Source organism: Dermacentor andersoni, chromosome 6 (assembly GCF_023375885.2).
Source record: "Dermacentor andersoni chromosome 6, qqDerAnde1_hic_scaffold, whole genome shotgun sequence".
Taxonomy (NCBI): domain Eukaryota; kingdom Metazoa; phylum Arthropoda; class Arachnida; order Ixodida; family Ixodidae; genus Dermacentor; species Dermacentor andersoni.
Genome location: NC_092819.1, coordinates 1109197 through 1136687, shown reverse-complemented (window position 1 = coordinate 1136687; position 27491 = coordinate 1109197). Strand labels below are relative to the sequence as shown.

Genomic DNA, 27491 nt, shown 5'->3' with positions numbered 1-27491 from the left:
GCCCTCATCAGATGTGTTGAGCTTAAAAAAGAGCAGCTGCAGGACACAGGTTACCATGTCCACTTGAATCTGTTAGTGGCAGAAAATCTACTGAAAAAGCTCAGGGAACCGGGACCTGGCATGTGCAAGCGCATTCGCAAAACTAGAAAGAAAGTAGTTGTTCCATACATGGATGGGGTGTCACATGGTTTAGTGATAGTGGCCTGTAAGGTGGAAGTGGATGTCGTTATTTTCAGCTCTGCAAAAACTCAAGCATATGTAAGACTACCGATCCATTTGGAAAGCCTTGCCGAGGATGCGCGAAGAACTTTAGCTACTTGTCAGAGTTTACAATATTTTGCAGATTTAGGAGTCTGGAAAAATAAATCTTTGACTGGAGGTATTGTCAATATCAGTTTCCGGTGTTTCTAGCACTTCTTGAATAAAAAGACTCAACATCTGCACTTTCGTGCACTTGACTAGATCATTTTTAAATGACAGCAGCTGTGAAGACATAGAAGCTTATCTTGTGTTGCCATTTTTCTGATCAGGCATATAGGCTGTTTTAACACTATCTTAAAGGGACACTGTTAAGAACGGCCAGCTGCAGTGCAAGTTTTGCCAGCCAGTTTGCGACTGTAGCGGCAACTTTCCTGGAGCGTCGCCACACACCTCTAGCCACGGCGTGACTAAGTTGACTGTGTGTGAACAACAATACGTCAATAAAACTTGGTGCTGGGCTAGTTGGTGATGCATTCTTCAAAACTGATGGTAGCGCTAAAAGGACGGACACAAGATGAAAAGACGACACGACGACGAGGAAACGCTACTGACAACTGGTTTATTTTTCGAAAAAGTTCTATATTTAAAAGAATCACAACACATGCGCACAACAGAACTGCACCAGCCTTCTTTATCGCAATATCGAAAACATGCACGCGAAGTGAAATGATAAAACATTCGAGCACCAAGAAGTGAACACATGACCAATTGAAGACAGCCATACGTTACGGTTTTTCAAATCTCCCCAGAAGTGTGCGCTCAGCCGAGTACAAATTTATTGAAGCATCGCTGATGCACAGACCCTCCTTCTTTTGTATGTGGAAAGCTTCCAGCAACACTCTAGCTTTAGCGCTTGCACTTCTGCCCAGAACCTTTGCTTCTTTAAACCGTGGCACGCACTCGCAAACCATCACATGCGAAACTAAATTCGCAAGTTTGTCTTGTTTTGTTAAGTTTTGAGAGTGTTCCCTTAAGCGGTCATTGAGCAGACGCCCCGGGACGTTGCAGACGGGGCAGACGGGGGCGTTGCCTCAATGACCGCAATTATAATTGTGTTCAACTAAAATCAAGTGCAACTTAATTTTATCCCCTGTGGGTTGCTTTTATCCATCAGCGCTTCGACAGCATATGCACAAGTTATTACGAGCAGTCTTTCCTGTCTTGCATATAGTTCTCATTTGCACAAGAGCCTGCAGTCAATTACAGACCGACCTTTGACTGAAGCTCGACTAGCTGTCTGAGCTCTTATATTTTGAATGCCACCTGTCGGAGTGCCCTCATTCATTGCTGTACAATATATTGTGCAACATTCAACATTACTGTACAGCACTGTACATGAACTGAACAATGCATGTGGAGGATTCAGTGCCAGTTGCACACACGCTAGACCACCTTGCTTGCTGAGAAAAAGCTTATCGAACAAATAATAAAGTAAAAAAAATTATGGGGTTTTGCGTGCCAAAGTCATAGCCTGATTATGAGGCATGCCGTAGTGGGAGATTCCGGAATAATTTGGACCAACTGATTTTCTTCAACATGTACCTTAATCTAAGTCACAGGTGTTTTTGCATTTCGCCCCCATCAAAATGCGGCTGCCATGCCCAGGATTCAGTCTCACGACCTCATGCTTAGCAGCCCAACACCATAGCCACTAAGCAACCACAGCAGGTCAAAATAATTAAGTAGGAGAAGGCTTAATTCTGCATGCTCCCTGACCTCACAATCATTACTTGGTGAGCCTAAAGAATGCAATAAGAAATGAACTAAGTACCTGCTGCAATGAATAAAAACAAATGCTTCCTGTGCAGTAGTAAATTACCCATCCTCACATTTGCGAAGGTACTGCTTTCCCGCATAGCATGGCCATAGTATTCAAACCAACAATTCTTCATAATAATGGTTTGCGTAATCTGACTTAAAAAATTGGAAAATAAGGAACCAGGTGCACATTTTGTATATTTCAGCTTTCTTTACTCTCAGTACTTAAGCTAAAAATAGCAAATTATTACTTTCATTCATGTTCCTTGAGGTACTTCTTTGAAGTTTCACATGAGAATTCTCGGAATTGTCTAAGCATATATTAATTACTACTATACATCCATTCAATACATCAGTGATCAGGCTATATTATGTATTGCAGTATACGCTGTGACTACTACGCCTTGAAATAAAATGTTTAAACATAAAAGCATCAAAAATCGGCACATTTCTCGTGGTACCAAATGAGTTAATCTTGAACAGACGGACGGACGGATGGACGGGCGGGCGGGCGGGCGGGCAGATTTTTGTGCACCACCGCTGTTTGTTGTTCACCTACATTTCTTCCACCAATCTTTTTTATCGCCTCTTACTAATCTCTATTGTGGACATGTTTACTTTCCCTCTGCTCTCACAGAACCCAAGGGCTTCAAGGATGCTAGTGATTCCTAAATCAACCGCTGGGCAGATATCTTCATATTCTAGTAAAACATGCTCCATCGTTTCCTCAGCTTTACTGCAGCAAGCACATGCTTTTTTTTCCTCCTTATATCTCGCTTTATAAGTGTGTGTTCAAAGACATCCTGATCTCTCTTTGAAAAGTCATGAGCTTCCCTTTGAGTTATCATAAATTGTTTCTTTCCTGATTTCGTTTTTTTTCCTCTTAAGTAGTTACTTATGGCAGGTTTCTTATCCATTGCCGCCACCCGTGAGACTATCTCAGCCTCTCTGACTTTCCGCTTAACATTCTTTGTTACTGTGTTGCTCACCATACAAGCCGCATACTTGCTGGCAAGCTTTCTAGTATTTTTTCTCCACTAGTGTATCAATGCTATTCCTGCACAAATACCTGAACACTCTCCCAGCCCATTCACTTTCTTCCATATTCCTCAGTCAGTCTTCATAATGAATTCTTCTGTGAGCTCTGCACAGCTTCATTTGTAGTCTTCCAATGAGCGCCCAGCGCGAGGCGTCCCACTCACCTTTGGTTGCCATCGAGTCTCAATTGTACCCCTGATTTCAAGCAAACAACTGCATTTCCAAATGAAAGTCCTGGAACCATTACGCCTTTCCACATACACAACACCAAGGGCACCACGTGTCACCCTGTGACACTGATTATGATAATAGCAACCACTACATCTTCCCCTCTTTGCATTCGTAAACCTAACGACATTGGAGGAACCACTAAACATCCGTGGCAGGTGCGATAGCCACTCTGTGGGCCGATGCTTAGCTGTAGAATTTGTGTAGCAAGTGACAAGGGAACTCACTCATCTGTTGGCTGTTCTCACGGAGAAGACAAAGACACCAGCTCTCTCTAATTATGCTGCAAAATTGCTCCTCGTGCTTCAACAATGTAGCAGTGAGGAGACTGACCAGTACTGAGTGCTGTGGCTGGACACTGTTCAGACTAAACCCACACAAGGTCGCCTGAGTGCATTAGAGTTAGATCACGAGCCACATGTCTGTGGTTGTAGTCTACCATTTTTATACCATTTGTTTTTCCTGGCAACTCAATCTGGCGAGGGTGTCCGGTGTCCATCGGTCTCCACCTTCCTGGGACTTGCGTAGGCAATTCAACTTTTTTTTGCCTGAATAACAGTTTGGCTGGGCTATCACACGACATACCGGGAGTGTCTCAGAAACATAGTAGCACCAAGTAGAATTCTTCTGCCGTGACCAGCAGCTCTTTGATGGTGAAAACTGTTCTCTCTGCTTCCCCATTTGACTGTAGGAATCGGGGCTACTGGTGTGGTACTTGAATCCATAGTCATTAGAAAACATGGCACTTAGAAGGGAACTGAGGGCCATGGTCTGTCCTTGATCATTATGAGCACTCTTCTGCTGTCTTGATCATTATGAGCACTTTTCTTTGTTCATTGGCACACCTGCTTTCAGTGACCACATCAAGGCATTCGTTGTGGGATTGCTTGGTCTTCCTCCCCACTAGCATGCCGTAACTGTGGCACCCAATGCCTTGCAAGCCCTCGAGTATGCGACTTAATCATCATCCTCTGGTAATGTTCTGAAATGGATGAGATTCCAAAAGGCATCTTGTTAAACTTATATCATCCTAAAAGGGTGATGAAGGTCGTCAGCTTGAATTACTTTTGGATCCATTTCAATTTGGTAGAATTTAGAGTACGCACCGAGTTTTGAGAGATGCTTCACTCCTTCGAGGAGTCTGTATGTTCCATGCTAGAGATTAGGCATGCTTCCTGTATCGTGCGGTGCCGCAGGCAAGACATGACCAGAGGCTCCAAGCAAGGGGAGTGGAAAGCGTCCCTGTTTATTCGACAGCCGTGTATATATACACTAAGTGGGAGAGGGTGTGTACCCTCACCACCATGTGTCATGGGCGATACCGATATCTGTCACGTCACACGTGCCATAGATGCGAAGCCAGCGCTGCGCCAGTTACAATACATCCCCTTTTCTTTCAAAGGAGGAAAAAAGAAACACAGGAAAGAACATTAGTAGAAACGAACATTGAGAACGCGATTAAGGGAACTTGCACAAAGCTTCGATTATAAGTAAGCCTCTGTGGGGGCCTTCGCTCTCGGGTTGACCTTCTGAATACAGGTTCTTGGTTCTGCTGCAAGCATGCAGGAGCGTTGGATGAGGCGGGAATGTGGCCAGTTGTGGCCGGTGACTCGGCGGCACTGTTGCTGCTGTATGGTGAAGGTCTTCCGTCAGCCCCTTGGCGGAGGTCTTCCTCGGAGTCACAAAGGCCTCTTTGTCGGAAAGCTTCTCTTGTAGGCAGCAGATGTCGCCGATTGCGCCGCAGGAATGTGCCGTCTTCAGTGATTATGTTATACGATCGGGGATATGTCGCAGCTTGAACGACTTGACCTTTGGTGGCCCACTCCCCTTCTTTGATGCGTACCGTGTCTCGGGGGTTGAGTGGTGGTAGTCGTCGGCTGCAACGGTCGCTCTGACGACGGTCGCTCTGTACGCTGCGACCTGGGCAGGGCTGGACGTCGGGCAACGTTGTCCGGAGTCGTCTTCCTTGAAGTACTTCACCAGGTGATGGTCCGGATTCCATTGGAGTAGATCTGTAGGCAAGAAGACCAAGCCAAAAATCGTGATTCATTTGAGTGCTTTTCTTTAAAATCCTCTTAATTACTTGCACGCCTTTTTCCTCCAGACCGTTGGACTGGGGGTACCGAGGGCTGGAAGTGGTGTGGTTGAAGTCGTACCTTCGGGCAAATGCAGCAAAAGAGTGGCTAGAAAATTGTGGGCCATTATCCGAACAAACTTCAACTGGTATGCCGTATCTAGCAAAAATTGCACTTGTTGCTTAAATGACCGTCTGCGCTGTAGTATCTTTTAGCAGCTCTACTTCAGGAAAGTTTGATAATGCGTCGTAGACGCACAGGTATGACCGTCCACCATGCTCAAAAATATCGATGCCGACACGATGCCACGGTTTATCAGGTACTGGGCGTAACTTTAACGGCTCTTGGAGCTGGCTGTACGCGTACGTTTTGCATGCAGAACACACCTGTGCGAAAGTTTCTATGTCACGGTTTATTCCTGGCCAGAAGACGAGATGCCTGGCCCGTGATGTGCATTTATTGATGCCCAGATGACCTTGATGAATGTGTTCCAAAGTTTCTTTCCTCATCGTAGCCGGAATTACAACTTTGCACCCTTTTAAAAGGACTCCGTTCACGTGAGAAAGCTCTCCTTCAAAAGATTTCCAATGGCCTTGGAGGGCTTTTCCTGCCGCCAAGTCCACAAGAACTTGCTTTAATTCTTCGTCCCGACTAGTTTCCGTAGCCAACCTCTTCCAGGTGTTATCGGTGACAAGTGAAAAAAGAACACTTACTGCGTGCACTTCAGTGTCGTCGTTGATGACATCGTTTTCCGTGATGGGTCCGGTTGTTGCACGTGACAGAGAGAAGCAGTTGCTTCCCTGGTGTGAACTGAAGTTTTACGTCATAACGAAGAAGGTGCAGGAAAAAGCGCTGCAACCTCGGGGGCATGTCGCCAACGGCCTTCTGCGAGATGGCGATCAAGGGATGGTGATCAGTTTCTAGAATAAACGGCCGACCGTAGACAAAATGGTTAAACTTCTCGCATCCATATGCCACCGCCAGGGACTCCTTTTCAATTTGCGAGTAACGTTGTTCGCACTCTGTAAGTGCCCGCGAGCCATACGCGACTGGCTTCCATGTATCCTGGTGGCACTGCAATAGCGCCACGCCGATTCCGTTTTGCAATGCATCACATGACACCTTTGTTGCTTTTGTTGGATCGAACACGGCTAGTAAATGCTCTCTACTTAAACTTTCGCAAAGCTGCCTCCACTCTTCAGCGTGATTAGGGGTCCAGTCAAACGCAGTAGTCTGCTTTATAAGATTTCTGAGGAGCGTCGTCCTTTGGGCCAGTGACGGCATAAACTTGCTGAAATAATTCGTGGTTCCTAGCATCCTCTGTACTGCGAGCTTGTCGTTAGGCGGTGGAATTTGAATCATTGATTTTGTCAGTGACGGGCTTGGTTTGATGCCTTCCTGGTCAATGACGTCACCAAGAAACTTGATTTTACCGGCACCAATGGAACACTTGTTCGGATTAAATGTAAGACCGCCGCGTTCTGCTGCTTGCAGTACCGACTGCAGGCGCCTGTCATGCTCCTGCCTCGACGACCCCCACACCAGTACATCATCAACGTATACTCTGACCCCAGGAAGGCCTTCAACAATTTCATTTAGCGTTTTCTGAAATACGTCAGGTGCCAATGCTATACCAAACGGTAAGCGCAGAAATCAGTAGCGCCCGAATGGCGTTGCAAAGGTGCAAATTCGTGAGGTTTCGTTGTCCAACGGAATTTGGTGAAAACCAGAGTTCGCGTCAAGACGGGTGAAAACTGTAGCGCCCGCTAACTCTGCCTCTATGTCTTCTCTTCGCGGCATTGTGTAATGTTCTCTCTTGATGCATTGCTTAATCCTCCTGGGGTCGATACATACTCGAATTTTCCCGTCCTTCTTTCTAACAATGACCAATGGGCTTACCCAGTCTGTGGGCTCGGTGACTTTGGTTATGATGCCTGAGCTCTCCATTGGTCCCAGTTCTTCTCGCAAGGGTTCCTGTAGAGCCAGCGGCACTCGTCGGGCTGCTTGGACGATTGGCGCGGCGTCGTCACGTAGAACCATTCGATAGACCCTTTCAACGCCCCAGTTCCTGTGAACAAGTGGCAAAAGTTCCTTGCGACTTCTTCGGAACTGTTTCTAGATACTGCGTGTATGCGGGACACAAGTCCAAGATTTTCGCTAGCCTGTAAGATCAGGATGGCCTGATGCCCCTTGGACACCATGAAGAAGTCAAGGACGGCGCAACACTCACCTAGTGCCAATTCTGTACGAATGACACCATCATGCTTGATAACCCCTCCGCCATACAAACGTAATGTTGTGCTGCTTGGTCTCAGGGGCAGTTGCGGGCAAATTTTACGGTAGCATCCGAAAGGTAGCAGATTTGCTTGCGCTCCTGTGTCAACCTTGAATTCAAGTGGTACGTTCTTGATTTGGCCGACAACTGTCCAGTCGTGTTGGTTTTTCTGACGCAGCGAGAAAAAATTCGAACCTTTGCTTGAATGCCTGCCAGTTCTTGGCAATTTCACCAGCCGAGCTCAGCGGGCCTGGTGGCTTCAAGAAGTCCATGGGGCTGGTCTTGTAGTATGATCGTCGGTTCACCAAGACTGGACGTCGGCGTTCATCCCACTTCTGACACCATGTATCGTGTGGTGCCGCACAGCAAGACATGACCAGAGGCTCCAAGCAAGGAGAGTGGAAAGCGTCCCCGTTTATTCGACAGCCGTGTATATATACACTCAGTGGGAGAGGGTGTGTACCCTCACCACCATGTGTCATGGGCGATACCGATATCTGTCACGTCACACGTGCCATAGATGCGAAGCCAGCGCTGCGCCAGATACGATACACTCCCTTAGCACACTTTTGTTCAGCATTGTGCAATGCCAGTCACCCAAAGCCTAAGGTGACCGCTTTTCTTTGTCATGACAGTTATTGGCGCATACCAAGGAGACGGAGATTGGACTTCTGTTTAGGGATGGGCAAAGAGTAAATGCCACAGTCAAATTGAATAGTAATTCAGGTTGAATAATTTCGAATGCAATAGTCTGAATAGTATAGTACTCTTTTATGTCACTTATCTTAGTGAAGAATAATGCCACAGACTTTCCTATAATTAGGCTGGTGCAAATACTAATATTTTGGTTCAAAGAGAATAGTCGTAGTCTTTGCATAAAGCCTCGAGACAAGAGCCAGAAACTGACAAGCCTAACAAAAAAGAAAGACAGAGGGGGGTGGGTGGGGGGAGCGCTTTTATTCCCACAGATTGAAAGTTTCATCATGGTAAACAGCTTATTTTCATTGCTGTTATTCACATATTTTCATCCAAAAGCATAAGTTCGGCATTTCTTAACAATGCCAGCAGTTTGGCCAGAAGTACAGAAAATTTACTAACAGACTTTTGCTTGTTCAGCTAGTAGACTGGAATTTCATTATGATCACAGCTGTGGAGGCGTTTCGTGTTCACCCATCACGTAGCTCTATGTATGTTGCGATTCTATGAATTCCAAATGTTGCATGCAAATTTGACAGCACAGTGGGCGCAGTTTGGCCATTGCTGCGCTAATACAGCTCAGTGCTTTCTACTAACATGCGAACTTTAACCTATTCCATTCAGTACGCGCAACGACCAAGGTCGCCATCTTATACGCGTTCGAGAAGCCGACGTTCAGTTTCCCCTCATGCGATTGGCCTATATTGACCTAGGCTGCGATATTGGCGCAGCCTGGACAATCGCATGAGGTGAAACCAAACATCGGCTTTTCGAATGCATACAAGATAGCGGCCCAACTTGATAAGCATGCCCGCAGTAGTTTCCAGCTGGCTGCCCATGGACTCACATGCTGCTTCTGCGGCCTTCAGTATGTCTTGTGCGTGCACTCTTATGCGGAATCACCGGTGAGCCATTGGATGAGCCACAAGCTTCTTGCAATAATTTACAAGAAGCTTTCAGCTCATCTAGTGGCTCTTTGGTGAACTCATATTGATCAAGCATTGCTTCGTTATGACATTTTCAAGGGTATAACCTTTAGATACACCTAGCCATGAGATGGGAATGAACATTTAAAATCATCTCTAGGTTTTTGCTAAGGAGCGCTCCAACTTTGTAAGCATAGACACTGCCCAAACTGCCTTTTTGCAGCGCAACTATGAGAGTCTGACCTTGACAGATCTGTACTGAGCTGTAGTTAAATTTTCTTTTGAATTTCTGCTCTGTAACACAAGTTGTCGAATGCTTGTCTTCAATGTAGATAAAGCACAACGAGATGTGCACTGCTTTGAACAGTTTCAGTTTTGCTTGTGATGTTCGGCTTCATTAGATGGTTGAGCAGTTTTCATTTCTTACCAAGCGACTTGTGTGAATTAATGTGCTTGCTTTACTCCAGGTTCCAGGTTTTGAAAAGTTCCAGTGCTGGATGCCAACAAAAGCAGGGAGTTCACTGTTTGCCCTTCATCCAATGAAAGTGAGTGCTGACTTCATTTTCTGTAGCTTGTACCGAATGTGATGGCTATTGCATAATAATATCAAGTAGCAAGTTTCCTGTCAATGAGGTCGAGCCAAAAGTGCAGCTGTGTGTTTCTAGAGACTCACAGGCTCGGCATTTGGGGTTTTGGTGCAAGCGCCCCATTTGTGCTGCCATTTGGGGATTATGCTCTTATAGTGCAACAAGAGCAGGACCGTTTGGTGTGTGGGTCACTGTGGTTCATCGCAGGCGGTGCAACAAAGTCCCGTACAGGTGTTGCATGAGCTTTCCAGGTTAGACAAATTCAAAACTTGACTTCTGCCGACCCTAGCAATCTTATGTCTTATTCTTTTCTTTTTTCACCGGCAAGTGCAGCATAATAAATGTAAACACAATATCTCATGAGTGAAGTTTCTGTTGCCAGCATTTCTCTGCTCTGCAGTTTTATTCTGTGTTAGCAACAGTTGTATGCAAAGTGATGCATGTTGTTGTTTCTTCCTTCCAGAACAAGATGCGATACTTTTTTATTCTGGAGGTGAAGATTGCAAATGGCATCAAGACCATCACTGCCCGGTCCCCTCTCAGGGTTTGTCCTTTCTTTAACATTGGTGAACTTGCTTCTGTCCACATAGTAATGAATCACACTGTGGTAGGATTGGAGCAGCATTTGCTGAGGTGGAAAAGACATCAATTTACCGAGACCTAGCAGATGCTGCAGTTCATAGCACAAATGGTTTCCAGCAGAACATAGTGACACTGACAGAAAGGGATAATGACACACGCCGGAGTAGCAACTGAATGTTTATTATTCGTTTCCCACACTTTTTATAACATGAGACAGCCAATGCTTTCCTTTTGTCATGCCGATTATCCGTCTCCTTGGTGAAAGATTGTTTTTGCAGAAGTAGCCCTTTTTTTCTCTGTTAGTAGTATCGATCAGGCTCTGATGCATGATTACCTACTCCTGTCAATGACCATAGCTTCTAAAATTTTGTGCGTCAGCTTGTTTCTATTTTTTTTTCCAAAACCTGGATGTCGTGAAATTATACAGGGCACTGGGAATGGCGATGATGAAAAGTGAGATGCCCAGCGGAGATTCCCTCTGAATATGCTGCATGCTCTCTTGTCCTGTCATTGAGACACCTACCTGTTTGTCCTATATATCGTAGGCCACATGATAAAGGTATATCATATATCACCGCTGTCTTGTAGGCATTGTACTTCTTGTGTTTTTTTTTTTACATTCTTTACTTTTCTGGCCAGTGTCGACTCGTGAACACATTGAATACGGCTCGTTTGGTGCCAAACATACAACTGTGATGCCTTCCTTTCCCACTATCTTCTTTGGTTTGTGGGTCAGGCCTTGCACATAAGGCACAACAGCAACCTTCTTCCTTTTCTTTGAATGTTTTTTTCTGCTTGAACCTTGCTGTTCAGGAGTCCCGTCATCTTTAGCAGCCCTTTGACAACCGCTATAAGTAGGCCTTTGGAATAGCCAGCATTGTTGAGCCAGGTTACCTGGTGCATGAAGCTTTCTTCCATTACGTGATGACACAACTTCTTAGGGTGGCTTGTAGTGCCGTGGTCATGATGGCTCGTTTAACATTCTTGGAATGGTCGAAATTGTATGGCAAGAACCTGTTGCATGAGCGGGTCTCATACTTCCAGCATGTATGTTGCTTTTCGAAGGTGACAGCCAAATCGAGGAACCTGATTCTTTTTCTTTCTGGCATTTCAAAGGTGAAGCTTAAATCCATACATGCTTCATAGAATGTGGCCTTCCGTGCATTTGGTTAGTTCTGGCTCATTTGCTGTATTGCATAAGGCGAGAAAATCATCTGCATAGCAAAATATAGCTGGAACATGGTTGTCTTTTACGGCATCCTCAATTCTTCTGCCATAACTGAGAAAGAAAAGGTCACACAAGTACGGTGCAACTCGTGAGTTGATACACATTCTGCTTCTCTGAATGTAGTGCTGTTCTCCAACATAAATTACAGTTGCATTAAAATAAGACAACAGAAATTTGAGGAAGGTGTCCAAGGAAACGCCAACACTATTCTGGAATGGCACAATGCCTTTCTCCTCGAATGATGTTCCTAGCACCGGCAACATACCTGAATGGAGGACAGAGTAGTACATGTCTTGAATGTTGACAGAAAACCTGCCGACACCACAGAAGCATGGGAATGAAGGTAGTGTATAACAGCTTCTGAGTTTTCGATCCTGTATGGATCATGGACGTTGAGCCGCAACAACTGCCTTGCCAGATACAAATTCCGGCCACGGTGGCCGCATTTCGATGGGGGTGAAATGCGAAATCACTTATGTACTTAGATTTAGGGGCACATTAAAAAGCCTCAGGTGGCCTAAATTATTCCAGAGTCCCTCACTATGACATGGCTCATAATCAGATCATAGTTTTGCCATATAAAACCCCATAATTTATTGCACTGCCAGATACATGGAAACTTGTGCCTGCCGCATGCTTCTTTCTGACACGATGAATTTGAAGGGAATGTTTTTTTGTGGGTCTTCACTATAAAAAAGGCTGAAATCTTACACTGCCTAAACCACAAACTAAAAAAGATAGCCGGAAGAAAGGCGTCATAGCTATATTTTTACATAGAATGACGCAGACGAAAAGCTATATACAAGTATATTTACAAGGAAATACGCCGCACTTGGGGACTTAGAAATTGGGGATAAGAGTAAATGGAGAATACCTTAGTAACTTGTGCTTCGCTGATGATATTGCCTTGCTTAGTAACTCAGGGGACCAACTGCAACGCATGCTCACTGACCTGGAGAGGCAAAGCAGAAGGGTGGGACTAAAGTTAATCTGCAGAAAACTAAAGTAATGTTTAACAGTCTCGGAAGGGAACAGCAGTTTACGATAGATAACGAGGCACTGGAAGTGGTAAGGGAATACATCTACTTAGGACAGGTAGTGAATGTGCTGAACCGGATCATGAAAGTGAAATAATAATCAGAAGAATAAGAATGGGCTGGGGTGTGTTTGACAGGCATTCTCAGATCATGAACAGCAGGTTGCCATTACCCCTCAAGAGAAAAGTGTATAATAGCTGTGTCTCACCAGTACTCGCCTTAGGGGCAGAAACCTGGAGGCTTACGAAAAGGGTTCTACTTAAATTGAGGACGACGCAACGAGCTATGGAAAGAAGAATGATCGGTGTAACGTTAAGGGATAAGAAAAGAGCAGATTGAGTGAGGGAACAAATGCGCGTTAATGACATCTTAGTTGAAATCAAGAAAAAGAAATGGGCATGGGCAGGACATGTAATGAGGAGGGAAGATAACCGATGGTCATTAAGGGTTACGGACTGGATTCCAAGGGAAGGGAAGCGTAGCAGGGGGCAACAGAAAGTTAGGTGGGCAGATGAGATTAGGAAGTTTGGAGGGACAACATGGCCACAATTGGAACATGACCAGGGTAGTTGGAGAAGTATGGGAGAGGCCTTTGCCCTGCAGTGGGTGTAACCAGGCTGATGATGATGATGATGATGCCGCACTTGACCAAAAGGCAACAGCCCACGCTAGCCTCTAATCGTCGTCGTCATCTTCACACTGCTCGCCTCTTCGTCATCGCAAATACTGTTCCGTAGCACTACCCCTCGCAGCAAAAGCACCGTTCCAGAGCGACTAAAGGCCGGACTCGGAAGCAGTGTAGTAGGCCTTGAGCCTAATGACGGGCACGACATCACTAGATCCCAGAGTAGAGGACAAGGTTGAACTCACAGGAGCAATTTCGTACGTCACAGTCGTCACCTGGCGCAGCACGTGGTAGGGCCCTGTGTATCGCGAAAGGAGCTTCTCTGAAAGTCCGACGTGACGAGAGAGCGAGCACAGGAGCACGAGCGCACCAGGTGAAAATTGTACGTCACATTGGCGGGCGTTGTACTGATGCTGCTGAGTGGTTTGCGAGGCCGTCAGTCGAGCACGGGCAAGCTGGCGTGCATGTCGGTGAGGGCGATGGCGACGCGCGCATACGCGCTTGTTGAGATCACAGCCGGAGGAAGTGCCGTGTCTAGGGGCAAGGTAGGTTCGCGACCGTACAGTAGATAAAATGGAGAAAATCTGGCGGTGTCGTGCCGGGAAGAATTATACTCAAATGTGACGTAAGGAAGGGCAATGTCCCAGTTGTGGCGGTCCTTGGAAACGTACTTGGACAGCATATCGGTAAAAGTACGGTTTAACCGCTCTGTCAGGCCATTGGTTTGACGATGGCATGAGGTAGTCAGCTTGTGTTGAATGGAGCAGGAACGCACAATGTCGGCGATAACTTTCGAGAGAAAGTTACGACCACGGTCAGTAAGAAGCTGTCGCGGGGCGCCATGATGCAAGATAATGTCACGCAAAAGAAAGTCCGCGACGTCAGTGGGGCAACTGGTAGGGAGAGCCCGCATGATAGCGTATCGGGCGGCGTAATCAGTTGCGACGGCTACCCATTTGTTCCCAGAGGATGACGTGGGAAAGGGACCGAGGAGGTCTAATCCAACACGAAGGAACGGTTCCACAGGGACAGTGATCAGCTGGAGATGACCGGCAGGTACTACCTGAGGTGTTTTCCGACGCTGGCAGGGATCACAGGCAGCAACATAGCGTCGGACGGAGCGAGCGAGACCACGCCAATAGAAGCGGCAGCGGACGCGGTCGTACGTGCGAGTTACCCCAAGATGTCCTGCAGTGGGTGCATCATGCATCTGAAAGAGCACAGTCTGTTATAGATGTTTTGGCACGACCATAGAAGATCAAATCCATCAGGGAGGAAGTTCCTTAGGTACAGAATGCCGCCCTGGAGGACATATCGGCGAACAGATGCGTCAGTAGGTGTAGAGCACAGACGCTCGATGAGTGCTTGCAGCGATAGGTCTCGGTACTGCTCATCGGCGATGTTAACGAAGGCAGACACAAGAGAAAATGCCGTTGGCGGTACTACTTTCGGTGTGATCAGGCTCATCTACCAGGTAGAGAGAAAGGCAGTCAGCGTCCTTGTGTAGTCGGTCAGATTTGTAGGTGACAGATTATGAATATTCTTGGAGGCATAAGGCCCAGCGACCAAATCTTCCTGTAGGATCTTTCAGTGAGCATGACCAGCACAGCGCGTGATGGTCTGTGACAACCGAAAAGGGTCGGCCATATAAGTATGGGCGGAACTTCGCAACCGCCCAAAGTAGAGCCAGACACTCACACTCAATGATGGAATAGTTGCGCTCCGAGGTTGAAAGGAGCCTGCTGGCGTAAGCGATAACACGGTCATTGCCGCGCTGGCATTGTGCCAGTACTGCACCAACTCCGTGGCCGATGGCATCAGTACGGACTTCGGTAGGCTCAGAAGGATCGAAACGAGCCAAAATGGGAGGCGTTGTAAGAAGGTCGATTAGATGCGAGAATGCAGAGGCTTCGTCATTGCCCCACTGGAAAGGGGCATCTTTTTTCAAAAGCTCGGTTAGTGGTCGTGCTATGGCCGCGAAATTTTTCACGAAATGGCGGAAGTACGAAGAAAGGCCGATGAAGCTGCGCACATCCTTGACACACTTCGGAACAGGGAAGTGCGTAACAGCATGGATCTTGCCTGGGTCCAGTTGCACTCCATTCGCGTCACCGAGATGTCCAAGGACGGTAATCTGGCGACGGCCGAATTGGCACTTCGATGCGTTGAGTTGCAGACTGGCTCGACGAAAAACATACATAACTGCTGAGAGGTGCTCGAGGTGCATAGCAAACGTTCTGGCGAATACTATAATGTCGTCCAAGTAGCACAGGCACATGGACCATTTGAAACCGGTAAGAAGGGAGTCCATCATGCGTTCAAAAGTGGCAGGAGCGTTACATAGACTGAACGGCATCACTTTGAATTGGTAAAGACCGTCGGGTGTTACAAAAGCTCTTCTTGCAGTGGAGATCATGCACGGCAATCTGCCAGTAGCCGGAGCGAAGGTCAATAGAGGAGGAATAGTGAGCACCGTGGAGGCAGTCAAGGGCGTCATCAATCCGAGGTAGGAGATACACGTCCTTTTTGGTAACCTTGTTAAGGTGCCGATAATCCACGCAAAAGCGCCATGAGCCATCCTTCTTTTTTACCAGTACAACAGGTGACGCCCATGGACTACATGACAGTTCAGTAATGTTCTTGGCAAGCATTTTGCGAACTTCGGCGTGAATAACTTGACGCTCAGCCGGTAACACTCAATACGGGCAGGGATAAATAGGAGGGGCATCGCTGGTATTAATGCGATGTTTAACAGCTGTAGTTTGGGCCAAAGGACGATCATTAAAGTCAAAGATATCGTGGTAGCAAAACAGAACGCGGTAGAGCTCACGAGTGTGCTCGGACGGCATGTCGGGTGCAATCACTTTCTGTAACTCGGCGAAGGTACAAGTTGCCGACTGCGATGGTAGAGGAGGATCGGCTGAATTGTCGTCTACTGCAACAGATGCTACTGAGTGATCCTCAAATGAGCAAAGCTGGGCTAGAGACATCCCGCGTGGCAGTACTTGGGTCGTCAAGCCAAAATTGACCACTGGCAGGCAGACGCAATTCGCCGTAATAGATAAAACTGTATTAGGTACTGTGATCCCGTGTGTAAGGAGGACGTCTTGCATAGGAGCCGCGATGTAGTGACCATTGGGCACTGGTGGGGATGACACTAAGTCAACGTAAGTCGGTGCCGAAGGTGGCAAGCGAACGAAGTTGACGGAACTGAGGCAACTGGGGTGTGGTTCAGCGGGATCCCGAACATGCAGGTCAAGGCGGAGAGTGCTGGCAGAACAATCGGTGAGAGCAGAATGTGCGGAGAGGAAGTTTAAGCCGAGGATGATGTCGTGGGGTCAGTGGGCAATGACTGTGAATAGCACGATAGTGGAGCTATCGGCAAAGGAGATGCAGGTGGCACACATACCAATTATGGGGGCTGTTCCGCCATCAGCGACACGGACAACAGGCGTCGTGGCGGGTGTGATTATTTTCTTCAGCCAGGTACGAAGGTCAGCGTTCATTACCGACAAATGCACGCCAGTGTCTGTAAGAGCAGACACAGAAACACCGTCGACTTGCACGTCAAGAAGGTTCAGATGAGTGGGCAACATCAGTAAAGGATTTAGTGGCGTAGGGAGGGAGCAATGCAGCGTCACCTCAAGGCGCTGCATCGTCTAGTTTTCTGGCTGGGAGTGGCGTCCGAAAGGAGTCGACGAATAGGAGCAACGGGTCTGGGGAGAGCGAGATTGTCGTCATTGGGATGAAGGCGAACGAGAATAGGGGCGGTTCGGCACAGGAGAATCAGTGGCGGCACTATCTGAGCGTGCGGCATAGGGACGAGCAGGGCCACCTGGGGGGTGAGAGTAGGCAGTATAAGTAGACCGGGTCAGGGAACTCCAGTGACTTTGACGGTGCTGAGAAATCTGCCCGATTCGACGGCAGTGAAAACAAATGGGCTTGTCGCCAGCAGTGCGCCATTCAGATGGGTTGCGGAAACGTGGTGGCTAAGAAGATTCGGGACGGGGTTGAATCGAAGAAACCGGGTGGGTATCAGGGCGATGGGCCGAGTAGTTGATGTGAAGACCCTTGTTTGCGAACTCCTGGCGGACAACTGCCTGGATCAGGGAAACCGTGACTGCAGGTGCGTTAGAGGGGCTGGAGTCAAAGGCAGCCGGATAGGCGGCCTCGATCTCACGCCGGACGATCCTGGTAACATCACCAGTGTTGTTGGGACAAGGAGCGTTGGCACAGGAAGGTGTCGCTGGGGTGTTGGGCAGACGGGCAAACTGCTGGTCGATACGTTGGCTTTTAGCGAGTTCCAGGCGGCACTCTTTTATAACTTCATCCACTGTCGCCACATTGTTGAAAACGAGCAAGTCGAAGGCATCATCGGCAATGCCTTTGAGGATGTGGGAAACCTTGTCTGACTCAGTCGTGTGTGTCAACTTTGTGGCACAGAGCCAAGACATCCTGAATGTACGTGACGTAGGGCTCTGTTGACGTCTGCACACGGCCGGAAAGCACCTTCTGCGCGGCAAGTTGGTGACCGTAGGGGTTGCCGAACAAATCTCGGAGCTTTTGCTTAAGTGAATCCCAACTGGTGAGCTCATCTTTGTGCGTCTGAAACCAAACTCGAGGTGTGAGACTACGTTGGCGAGCATGATAGTAGGGTCCCACCGGTTATTGCGGCTGACGTGTTCGTACAGGCTGATCCAGTCCTTGATGTCTTCCCCATCTTTGCCTGAGAATACGCCAGGATCACAGGGAGTGGGGAGAGCGATGTAGGTCGTCGAAGTGGCAGCAGGTGTCGGAGCCGAAGGAGTCGAGTTGTTGTCGCTGGGAGCCATGAACGAAGGCTCGACGTACCGTCCACTCCGAAGCTCCGTGACGAGGTACAGGGAACGTCCACCTCCACCAGATATGTTATGTAGGAAGACGCAGACGAAAAGCTTTATACAAGTATATTTACAAGGAAATACGCCGCACATGGCCAAGAGGCAACAGCCCGCGCTAGCCTCTAATCGTCGTCGTCATCGTCTTCACACTGCTCGCCTCTTCATCATCGCAAATACTGTTCCGTAGCAATATGTTCAGCTCCAAACGAGCCGTATTTAATGTGTGCATGAGTCAATACTGGCCAGAAAATTAAAGAATGTACAAAAAAAAACACAAGAAGTACACTGCCTGCAAGAAAGGGGTGATGTATGATATACCATTATCATGTGGCTTATGATATATAGGACAAACATGCAGAGAGGTCAAGAGATCATGCAGTATCTTTGGAAAGAATCTCCACTCGGCATCTAGCTTTTCATCATCACCATTCTCATTGCACCGTACAATTTCACGACATCCAGTTTTGGAAAAAAGTAAAAACAAGCTGACGCACGAAATTTTCGATGCTGTGGCCATTGACAGAAGTGGGCAATCCTGCATCAGTGCACCATCGATACGTACTACTAACAGAAAAAGGAAAGGGCTACTTACGCAAAAACAAGCTTTCACTCTCGGAGACAGATAATCTGCATGACAAAAGGAAACAAAATAAAAAGCATTGGCTGTCTCGGGCTCTAAAAAGTGTTGAAAATGAATAATAAACATTCACTTGCTAGTTCAGCATGTGTCGTCGTCTGTTTCTCTCCATGTCGCTACATTCTGCTGGAAACCTTTTATCCCAGATGCAACCAACGAGCTCAGGCAAGCACTATGGTACAGTTCAATATGGTTATTGTTTTCAAGTAGCCATAGAGACCCAAAAATTGGCACTTTACACAAGATTATCAGTATAACAATGATCTCTACGTACATATATCAGCAGAAATATCATTTGCATATTATATTGGATTCATTATTATGTACTGTGGAGATGCGCAACTCTCACGCGTCCCCTGATATGTTGTTTTCTCGCATACCTCCGGTCTCCTGTAATCCGGCTTCGCCGCATGGCTTGGTGCCCGCGTCAGTCGATGTGGTTGAAGCGCATTGCGAGAAATGGCGCGAGCGTGGCTCTGCTAACGCCACCTAACAGCGTGGTTACTTGGGTGTGGAAAGGAGTAGGCTCTTTCTTTTTGGCTCGGGATCGGCAAGCGGCGCGGAAGTCCTGCGCATGCGCCGATCCATGCTTCCGCGAGACCGTCTCGCGAAGCCAACCCCCGAAATGGACGAACACGATCGTTCGAACATGCTATCGTTCACGTGAGCGTACACGCGGACATCCAGGCGTTGGTGTCCAGTCCAGCATGGCGCGAACACATTCCCTTGCTATGCAGTCGGGTGAGTCGCACTTCCACGATTTGTCGGGTGCCCATCGGCATGTTTTGTGGATAGCAACTCGGCTACTAGGCATTAATCTATGAAAGGTGCAATAAATGCCCTTGTTATTGTTTGCGCTACTGTGTTGTCGTTCCTTTTTCCGTAGAGCACGGGTGAGAACCCCACAGTACTTAGGTATATGATGAAATATTATGTAATGATTAAATTGCACATTCAGTGTATGGCAGACACTGAAACAGATTGCTACATTTTACACACACACACACACACACGCACACACGCGCGCACACACGCGCGCACACACACACGCACACACACACACACACACACACACACACACACACACACACACAAAGATATACACAAAATAAAATTTGACATAGCTCAGCTTACTTACTCATGAGTACACTCACTCATACACTTATTTCGTAGGCACAAGTGTGAGTGAATGATGAAGGCTGTGATGATCGTGAGTGTGTGTGAGTGGATGTTATTGTGAATGGGAGTGGCTGTTGGCAAGTGTGGATGGACACGAGAGTATGAATGCGATTGAGTGCCAATGAGTATGAGTAAATGCAAGTGTGGGTGAATGCTGGTGAGTGTGAGTTGACATCAGTATGACTTTTAATGAATATTGGTGAGAGTGAGTACAAGTGTGAGTATACATCAGTGTCAATGTGGGCTGTTGCAAGTATGAACACGAGTGATTGCCTGTGAGTGTGAAGGTGAGAGAGTGCTGATGAGGGCAGTTGAGTGCAACCGGGGTACTTATCTTGCGAGGTCCACTTTCAGCGATTGTATCACCTCGGCTGTCAGGCATGCGCTGATTGGCTGGTTGAGCACTATGTCACGTGAAGGTGATAGTATCACCGAAGTCATCGTCATAGAATATGTCCCCAGTGGTCATCTGTGTGAGCGTGAGTGTAACTTGAGCAAGCACCAGTGGCCACAGGTCATAAATTCATGAGTTGACTCATGTTTGGGGCCGAATAAACTTTTTCTGCTATGAATGAACAAAAACAGCTTTGCCTTTACCATAAAGTTCGACAACTGTGCTCGCTTACAAGAACTCGTGTGCTTGCTGTGGTAAAGAAATAGTCAAACTGCGACATAACAAAGTGATACTTGCAATGAAAAACGTCTCGTTTAATCAGGAATTTTATTAAGGAGAGGTTTTAAAGATTAAGCTGTAAAGAGTGATTTCACATATTCCCAGGGCATTCCTGGTGGATAGCATCTTGTCGGTAAGCACTTATAAACAAATATTTGCAAGAAGGTTAGGCTGTAATTGCACAATTATAAGCACCAATGTGTGCTGTTCACGTCGCACCAAGAGCAATGCATCGGTGTGGGTTATGGCATCTGAGGTTTGCATGCGGCATCTCATGTGATGCAGTAAATCTTCGTTGCCATGATTGGCTGTGCTTAGTGGCTGTAGCCACCATCAGATGATTCCCACAAATTAAAAAGAATGGTGTAAAAAATGTGAATATTTATTCTCCCTGAAAAAGAGAATGTAGCTGTTTCACCCAAAAGGCAAAGCATTGATGACGATAGCAGAGAAACAACTACACGAATAAGGTTCATAGTTTTACCAGCCGTATAAATTGCAGTAAATATTTACCTGCTAATTAAATTAAGAGGCTTTGTGTCACGCATGCACATGCAAACATTAACAGATGTCACTCGATGCCCACGAACACTCACTGTCACAAATCTGGCGTGATTAAGAGTGCCAGCAATGGGGAGCCGATTCTCTTGTTGCCTCTTGCTTCACCCTGTCTCGGAAGCTTGAGATTACACGACCTCTAACACTAGGCGCAGAGAAATGCAGCGCACATCTAGGAACTAGCCATCTCTGCTCAGGCTTGGCTCGCTCATGTGCTGAGCCGCGCAGACAGCTATGTGCAGCCACGGCCAGGGTAAAGGAGGAGGAGCGTGCGCTAAGAAGGGAAGGCAGGCAAGTTTCCTGCCCCCCCGCACGCACTTGATCACATTGCTGCATTCTCACCCCCCTTCTCAACCCCCTTGTGTTGAAGGAACCATCGATGGGTGGTGAAACATGACTTATAATACTTGTTTTCGACTCTAAGAATGGCTTCTGGCACCTTTAGCACATAAATGCATGGCCTTCACGATTGGCTATTGTTAGTCCAATTCATTAATTCATTCATTTTTTAGCTGCTGTGCAAGCCCAACTGCCTCCGTAAGGTTACCATTGCTACAGATGGTGCAGCGGTGTCTCTTGCATACTGCACTTCTGCGCATGCTCTTCAAGGAATGCGATTATTGCATTCATGCAGTGCCATTTCTGCGGCTGAAACTTTTCATGTGGAAGGATGCTTGCATATAATGACTTCTGCCGCGGCCAATTTTTGAGAGTGTTTTGCTAGATTTAATAGCCACAGAGGCTCCAAGTACCATACTTTCTTGTCTATAAGTTGCACCCCCCTCAAAACAGCTGTTTTTCCAGAAAAAGATGTATATAAGTTGCACCGGTGTGTACGATGCACCTGTTCATTCAGTAAGCAATTTAAAAACTCATTGAGGATCAGCTCGTGAGAAACCGTGACAAAAATACATGTTTGTAGTGGCCACCGCCTTTGCATGCATCTTGCAGTAGTCAGTGCTGACATGTGTGCAAGCACCTTCCAACGTCTAGACAATAGGTTTAAAGGGCCTCTCACCAGGCCACATTGCAAATTTCAGTTATACGCTAGAAGTTATTATGTGCCCTCTAGGGGGCGTTCTGCCACAAGAATTTTTCAAATTGGTTCATTAATAGCCAAGATAGAAATATTTTAGTTCTGCGAATCCATGACTTCAGGAGGTGAATGCCACTGCCAAGAGAGACACTCTCGCCACTTGCTCCGTCAAGCCTCCGCTAGCGAAATTCCTTCGCTGCGTTCTTCCATGGCGGAGCTCGAGGATCGCATGACGCATACATCACGGGCCCCGCATTCATTTTTTTCCCCTTGCTTTTTTTGCTGCACAGCACACTTCCGCTGACGCTGTCGTGCAGAACCTATGTTTGTCTCATTTCACACAGCACCTGATGTCACGCGCTGTGCAGAAGAACACTTGACTGGCGGTATAAGTCAGTGCTACACGAATACTGAAGCAGACACAAGCGGATCACAGAGTATGATCGCACGCTGTAACACGGTAGCAAATTACATAGTTTCATTGTCTGCGCGCACGACTGAACGATATGGGAATGACCAGATGAAACAGAAGTTGATCTCGTTTGCTGCAGTGCAAAGTAAAACGAAAACATGCAGGTATTTGGTTTGTGTTTTAGTATTTCTCTAAACTTTAATTCGTCTAGTGAAGCAACAGATTACACAGATACAGTCGACTCTCATTACAATGGACCCTAATAATCCAACAAAAAACGTCCGTTTTATCCACAGAACTACTACGTATATAAGTTGCACCATTCATAAGCCGCACCCACAAAATATTCAGATATTAAATATGAGTTAAATACTACATCTTTTTATAAGATATATTATTAGATCATTGAGGCTTTCTTAATAACAAGAGCAGGAAATAAGTGCATTATCATGCCATCACTAGCATTAAGTGACAAAGTAATGGCATTCATAAAAGATAGCCTGTAATCGCGGCCAAGATTAGGATGTGCAGCCACCTCATTTGGTTGGATACTCGGATTACGTCTATGATGCACACGTGCTTCTATGTACCTGCCATGATAATTCAGATCATATCGCTGGCTTATGAGCAGTGTTAGCTCTTATCACCCCTGTTAGTTTATCTCTACTGTGATTACTTTGCACTTAGGTTTCATGTGTAAAATTGCATGGTTTCTAGTGAATAAACAGTAGGAAGTTAGTGCCAGTATATGTTGTTTGTGTCTCACTTCATCCTCGTCTGCTTAGCACCGTAACCTTTGTTTTTATTTCTTGATAGCATGGTCATCGGTCTTTTCTTGTGCACTTAGGTTGTCTGCTAGGTACTGAGAGCTCCAGTAACACCCTTTTCTGTTAGATACACATGCATGCTCCTGAAATAAATACAGCTGAGCAACCATAGTCAGGACGTTGTAAGTTAGCAAGGTGGCTTCCTGGGCTAGTTGGTGATTCATACTGACAGTAAACGGTGTGAAAAAAATACAGGAATGAAAAGCAACCAGATGGGACAAGCGCTGGCTTCCAACTGACGATATTTATTCACAGGAATGTGAATATGTACACATATGCAGAAATATTTACATAAAACCAATTTGCAATGAGAAAAAACGGACAATAAAAACCAAAAAGCAAAGTGAAAGCTTAGACTTCACAGATGCCCACTCTGCCTTCAAGTATCTCCAAGTATTCCAAGATACTTCCAAGTATCTGATTTCTTTACTCGATTAGGCAACTGGCGGTTTGCTCATGCAGATACATTGTTCCCTAGCCATCTGAGCTGCCTAGCTGATTACACGCATTAGCTCATCCTCGCATTCCCAAATCACTATATTTTGCTGGAATTGTGGGGTACATCCACACGTGCTGGCATGCAGAGAAAGAAAGCCTTCCTTTCCATTTCAGACATTATTAGCATGCTCCTTCAAGCACTCATAGAGGCATCATCTGGCCCACGTAGCGCGCACCACAGGACAAGGGAATTCTGTAAACGACACTCTGTGCACGGTCCATCAACTGTGTTCTGTGCTTAACGGAATATTGGCTCCTGCTTTCCTTAACAGGGCAGCTCCTTCTTGCCAACTGAGACTGCTGGTTAGGAGTGCTGAAAACAGCTTTAACGTCCAAGCATTCTCCTATTTTCTTAAGATGATGGGACATGCAGTGTATGTACGGTTAACCACAGAACACAGTTCATGAACTGCATACAGAGTGTCATTTACACGTGATCGCTTTCCTTTTAATTGCGGCATCATGATGAACTTGGCATGTCTTTGCAGTCGGTACTTCCATGCTGATAGAGTAAACGCAGAAAATGGGAAGACGGACGATGCACTAACCTAAGCGAAAAGAAGCATTGCCTAAGCACCCGTACTGCAGCACATGGAGAAAGCTACGGCAGCTAAACTCGAAGCGCGTACGAGGCAGCCATTTTGAAATGCTGATGCCGATATGGTAACACAGATTTAGGGTCGTACTCAATTCTAATGCGCACACAATTTTCCGACCCGTTTTATCGGGGAAAAAGTGTGCGTTAGGTATGCCTCATTTGAGATCTATTAGGCCTTTCCAATGAGAGTATCCTGGGCAGCGCCACAGTGCTCTCCAGAGCTCCCTGCCTGTTGCCACAATGCCTTCTGGACTGCTGCATTTTTTTTTCTGCATTTGTGCATCAGCTCCCCCCGTAAAGCTGTGCGGTAAGCTGCAGCGCTTACCCTTGTATTTACATGTAACAGTGCAGGGAGGAGGTAGACAGAATGGTAGAAGAAAGGTAGATAGAGGAGGCAGAAAATTGGTAGAGCCAACACAGTCACGAAATGAGTGAATAAGAGCCGTGCCACTCTTTGCTCGTGACAGCTTGCATACATGGAAAGAGCATGGGTGAGATAAAAGGCGACATCGGAAAGCAAGCCTTGTTTGAGGTCTCTTCAACACAAGAAACGCATCTACTATATATGCCAACAATTAGGGACAAACTGGAAAAATGCAAATTTAAGATACAGATTCTGAAAAATTAACACTTTGCAAGTTTGTCCAGGCTGACAACTCATGCAGGGTGTGCAGATGGAAATCCACATTAGAGTACCATAATGTCAAGATGACATTACACTAGCGACTGTCCAGCAAATTAACATTTCCACCATGATGCGATGTGGGAAGTAATGACAGTGCTAGTTTCACAAGCTACAAACAGTGGTCCACTATGCCTCAAGCAAACATGTCAGTGTTTGTTCTGTGCACTATGCAGACAAACACATGATGCATGCAAGGTAATATTTAACATCACCTCCCCACTCTCATATATCACTAAGTGCTGAACAGCACTATAGGGGCGCGAAATGCATCCGGTATAGACAGATGTGCGTAGAGAAAAGAGAACGAACTTTGAGTGGAACCGGTGAGCAGCTGAGCGGTGATGAAACTGAGCCTTTATTGTACATGCCTTCCACGCCGAGGAGGCCGGTGCCGCAAACATAAGCATCCGCTTGTTCTGCAGACATTCACGGCGGCGGCGGCGGAATCGAAACGTCTACAGACCCCCCCCCCATTGATACAAAGGTCGCTGTTGTCGCGCTGATGCCCAGGACACGTGTTTACTCATGGGGCACGGTACGGATGGGGGAGATTCGGCCAGGAAACAAGTGGGGAGTGCAAGAGAAACACACAACTTTACCATGTACGCGGGTTTTACACGGTCAATTGCAATCATGTTTTCACGGCCGTTCACAGAAACAGTGAAAGTCTTTGCTCCACGCTGTAGCACTTCGAACAGGCCATCGTACGGTGCAGTGAGGGTGGGCCGGGTGCCTTCACGATGCATGAAAAGGTGAGTTGAGGCAGCTAGGTCTTTGCTTACATAAACGTCGTAAGTGGAGGGCTGTCGAGCTGATGTTGGTCGCAAGCGCTCCAAGAGCGACCGAAGTTGCTCAACGTAGGCAGGAGAGGCTGGGGACAGCAGGATGTGCGAAGAATTCACCGGGTAGACATAGTATCATCTCATAGACCATTTCGGCAGCAGTACACCCAAGGTCCTCTTTTATTGCCGACTGAATACCTAGTTGAGCTAGCGGCAGGTCGTTGACCCATGAAGTTCGAGCGTCACAGACAATAAGATTGGCTTTCAACTGGCGGTGAAGCCTTTCCACCATTCCATTTGCTAACGGATGATATGCAGTTGTGTGGATGTGGTGGGTACCGACGATGTGAACATGAGCCACCCCTAGCCAATGGAGAGCGATGAGGCGTGTCCATCAGCATTGCTGCCATGGTGTCCATCAGCCTGTCAATTTTCTCCTCGAGGCGAGATTGCCAGGCCTCGAGGTCTGATATGACAGTGGTCGAGGACACCACAGAGCTTTCACCGGAGTTATTGATGCGGTCCGCGAGCTCTGCCAGTTTGTCAAGAGGCATATCATCCGCAGCTGCCAAAACCACGACAAGTGTCTGAGGCAAGCGTTGCAGAAATAGCTCACTCAATATTGGACTCTCGGAGTCTTGGGTACGGTCGCTGAGTAGCTGTCGCATCCGGTGTAATAGCTGCGACGGTCGGCGATCACCAAGTTCTTCCGCGTTCAGGAGTTGCTGCAAGCGGCTTTTCTCCGACACGGTTTTGTGTGTGAGCACTGTGGCCTTGAAATGGTCGTAGGGTGTGGCTGGATGTGGGGCTCTCATGACGTCGTTGAACTCATCAGCTACCTCGGAGGAAAGTGCCGAGACGACGTGCAGGTACATCACACGTTGCTATGTGATGCGCTGCAGGTCGAAGAGGGCTTCTACTTGCGTGAACCACACGGCGGGATTCTTCGGCCAAAGCGGTGGCAGCCATAGCTGGGCATTGGAAATGGCGTCCATGGCAGTGCTGGGGGCAGGGATGTTGGCTGTCACTGTTGACTGGAGTTGAGGATCCGGGGCATTGTTGCTAGACGCTGTAGTGTTCGTTTCGTCTTCCATCGCATGTGCTTGCTACGGCCAGGTCACCAGGCTTTTAGTGGTGCGAAATGCATCTACTATAGGAAGACACACACAAAGTGAAGAGAACGAACTTTGAGTGCAATTGGTGAGCAGCCGAGCGGTGGTGAAACTGAGCCTTTATTGTGTGCGCCTTCCATGCTGAGGAGACCGGCGCCGCAAACATAAACATCCGCACGTTGTGCAGACATTTACGATGGCGCTGCCGGAATCAGATCCTCTACAACTTAAACATTTGGCGTCAATATCACTGCTGTTTATGGTCAATTTATGCAAACAGCACAGGAAGCATTCACTT

The 27491-nt window shown here is 47.0% G+C and overlaps 1 protein-coding gene across 2 annotated transcripts in view; it reads left to right on the top strand.

Annotated features, from left to right (window-relative positions):
• Positions 1 to 27491, top strand: part of LOC126521192 (intermembrane lipid transfer protein VPS13A-like) — an 820642-nt gene that overhangs the window by 395559 nt on the left and 397592 nt on the right. For both annotated transcript variants that reach the window (XM_050169804.3, XM_055065737.2), the window contains 2 exons: positions 9725 to 9802; positions 10308 to 10388. In XM_050169804.3, coding sequence (XP_050025761.2) covers positions 9725 to 9802; positions 10308 to 10388 — 159 coding nt within the window. The remainder of the gene's footprint in view (positions 1 to 9724; positions 9803 to 10307; positions 10389 to 27491) is intronic.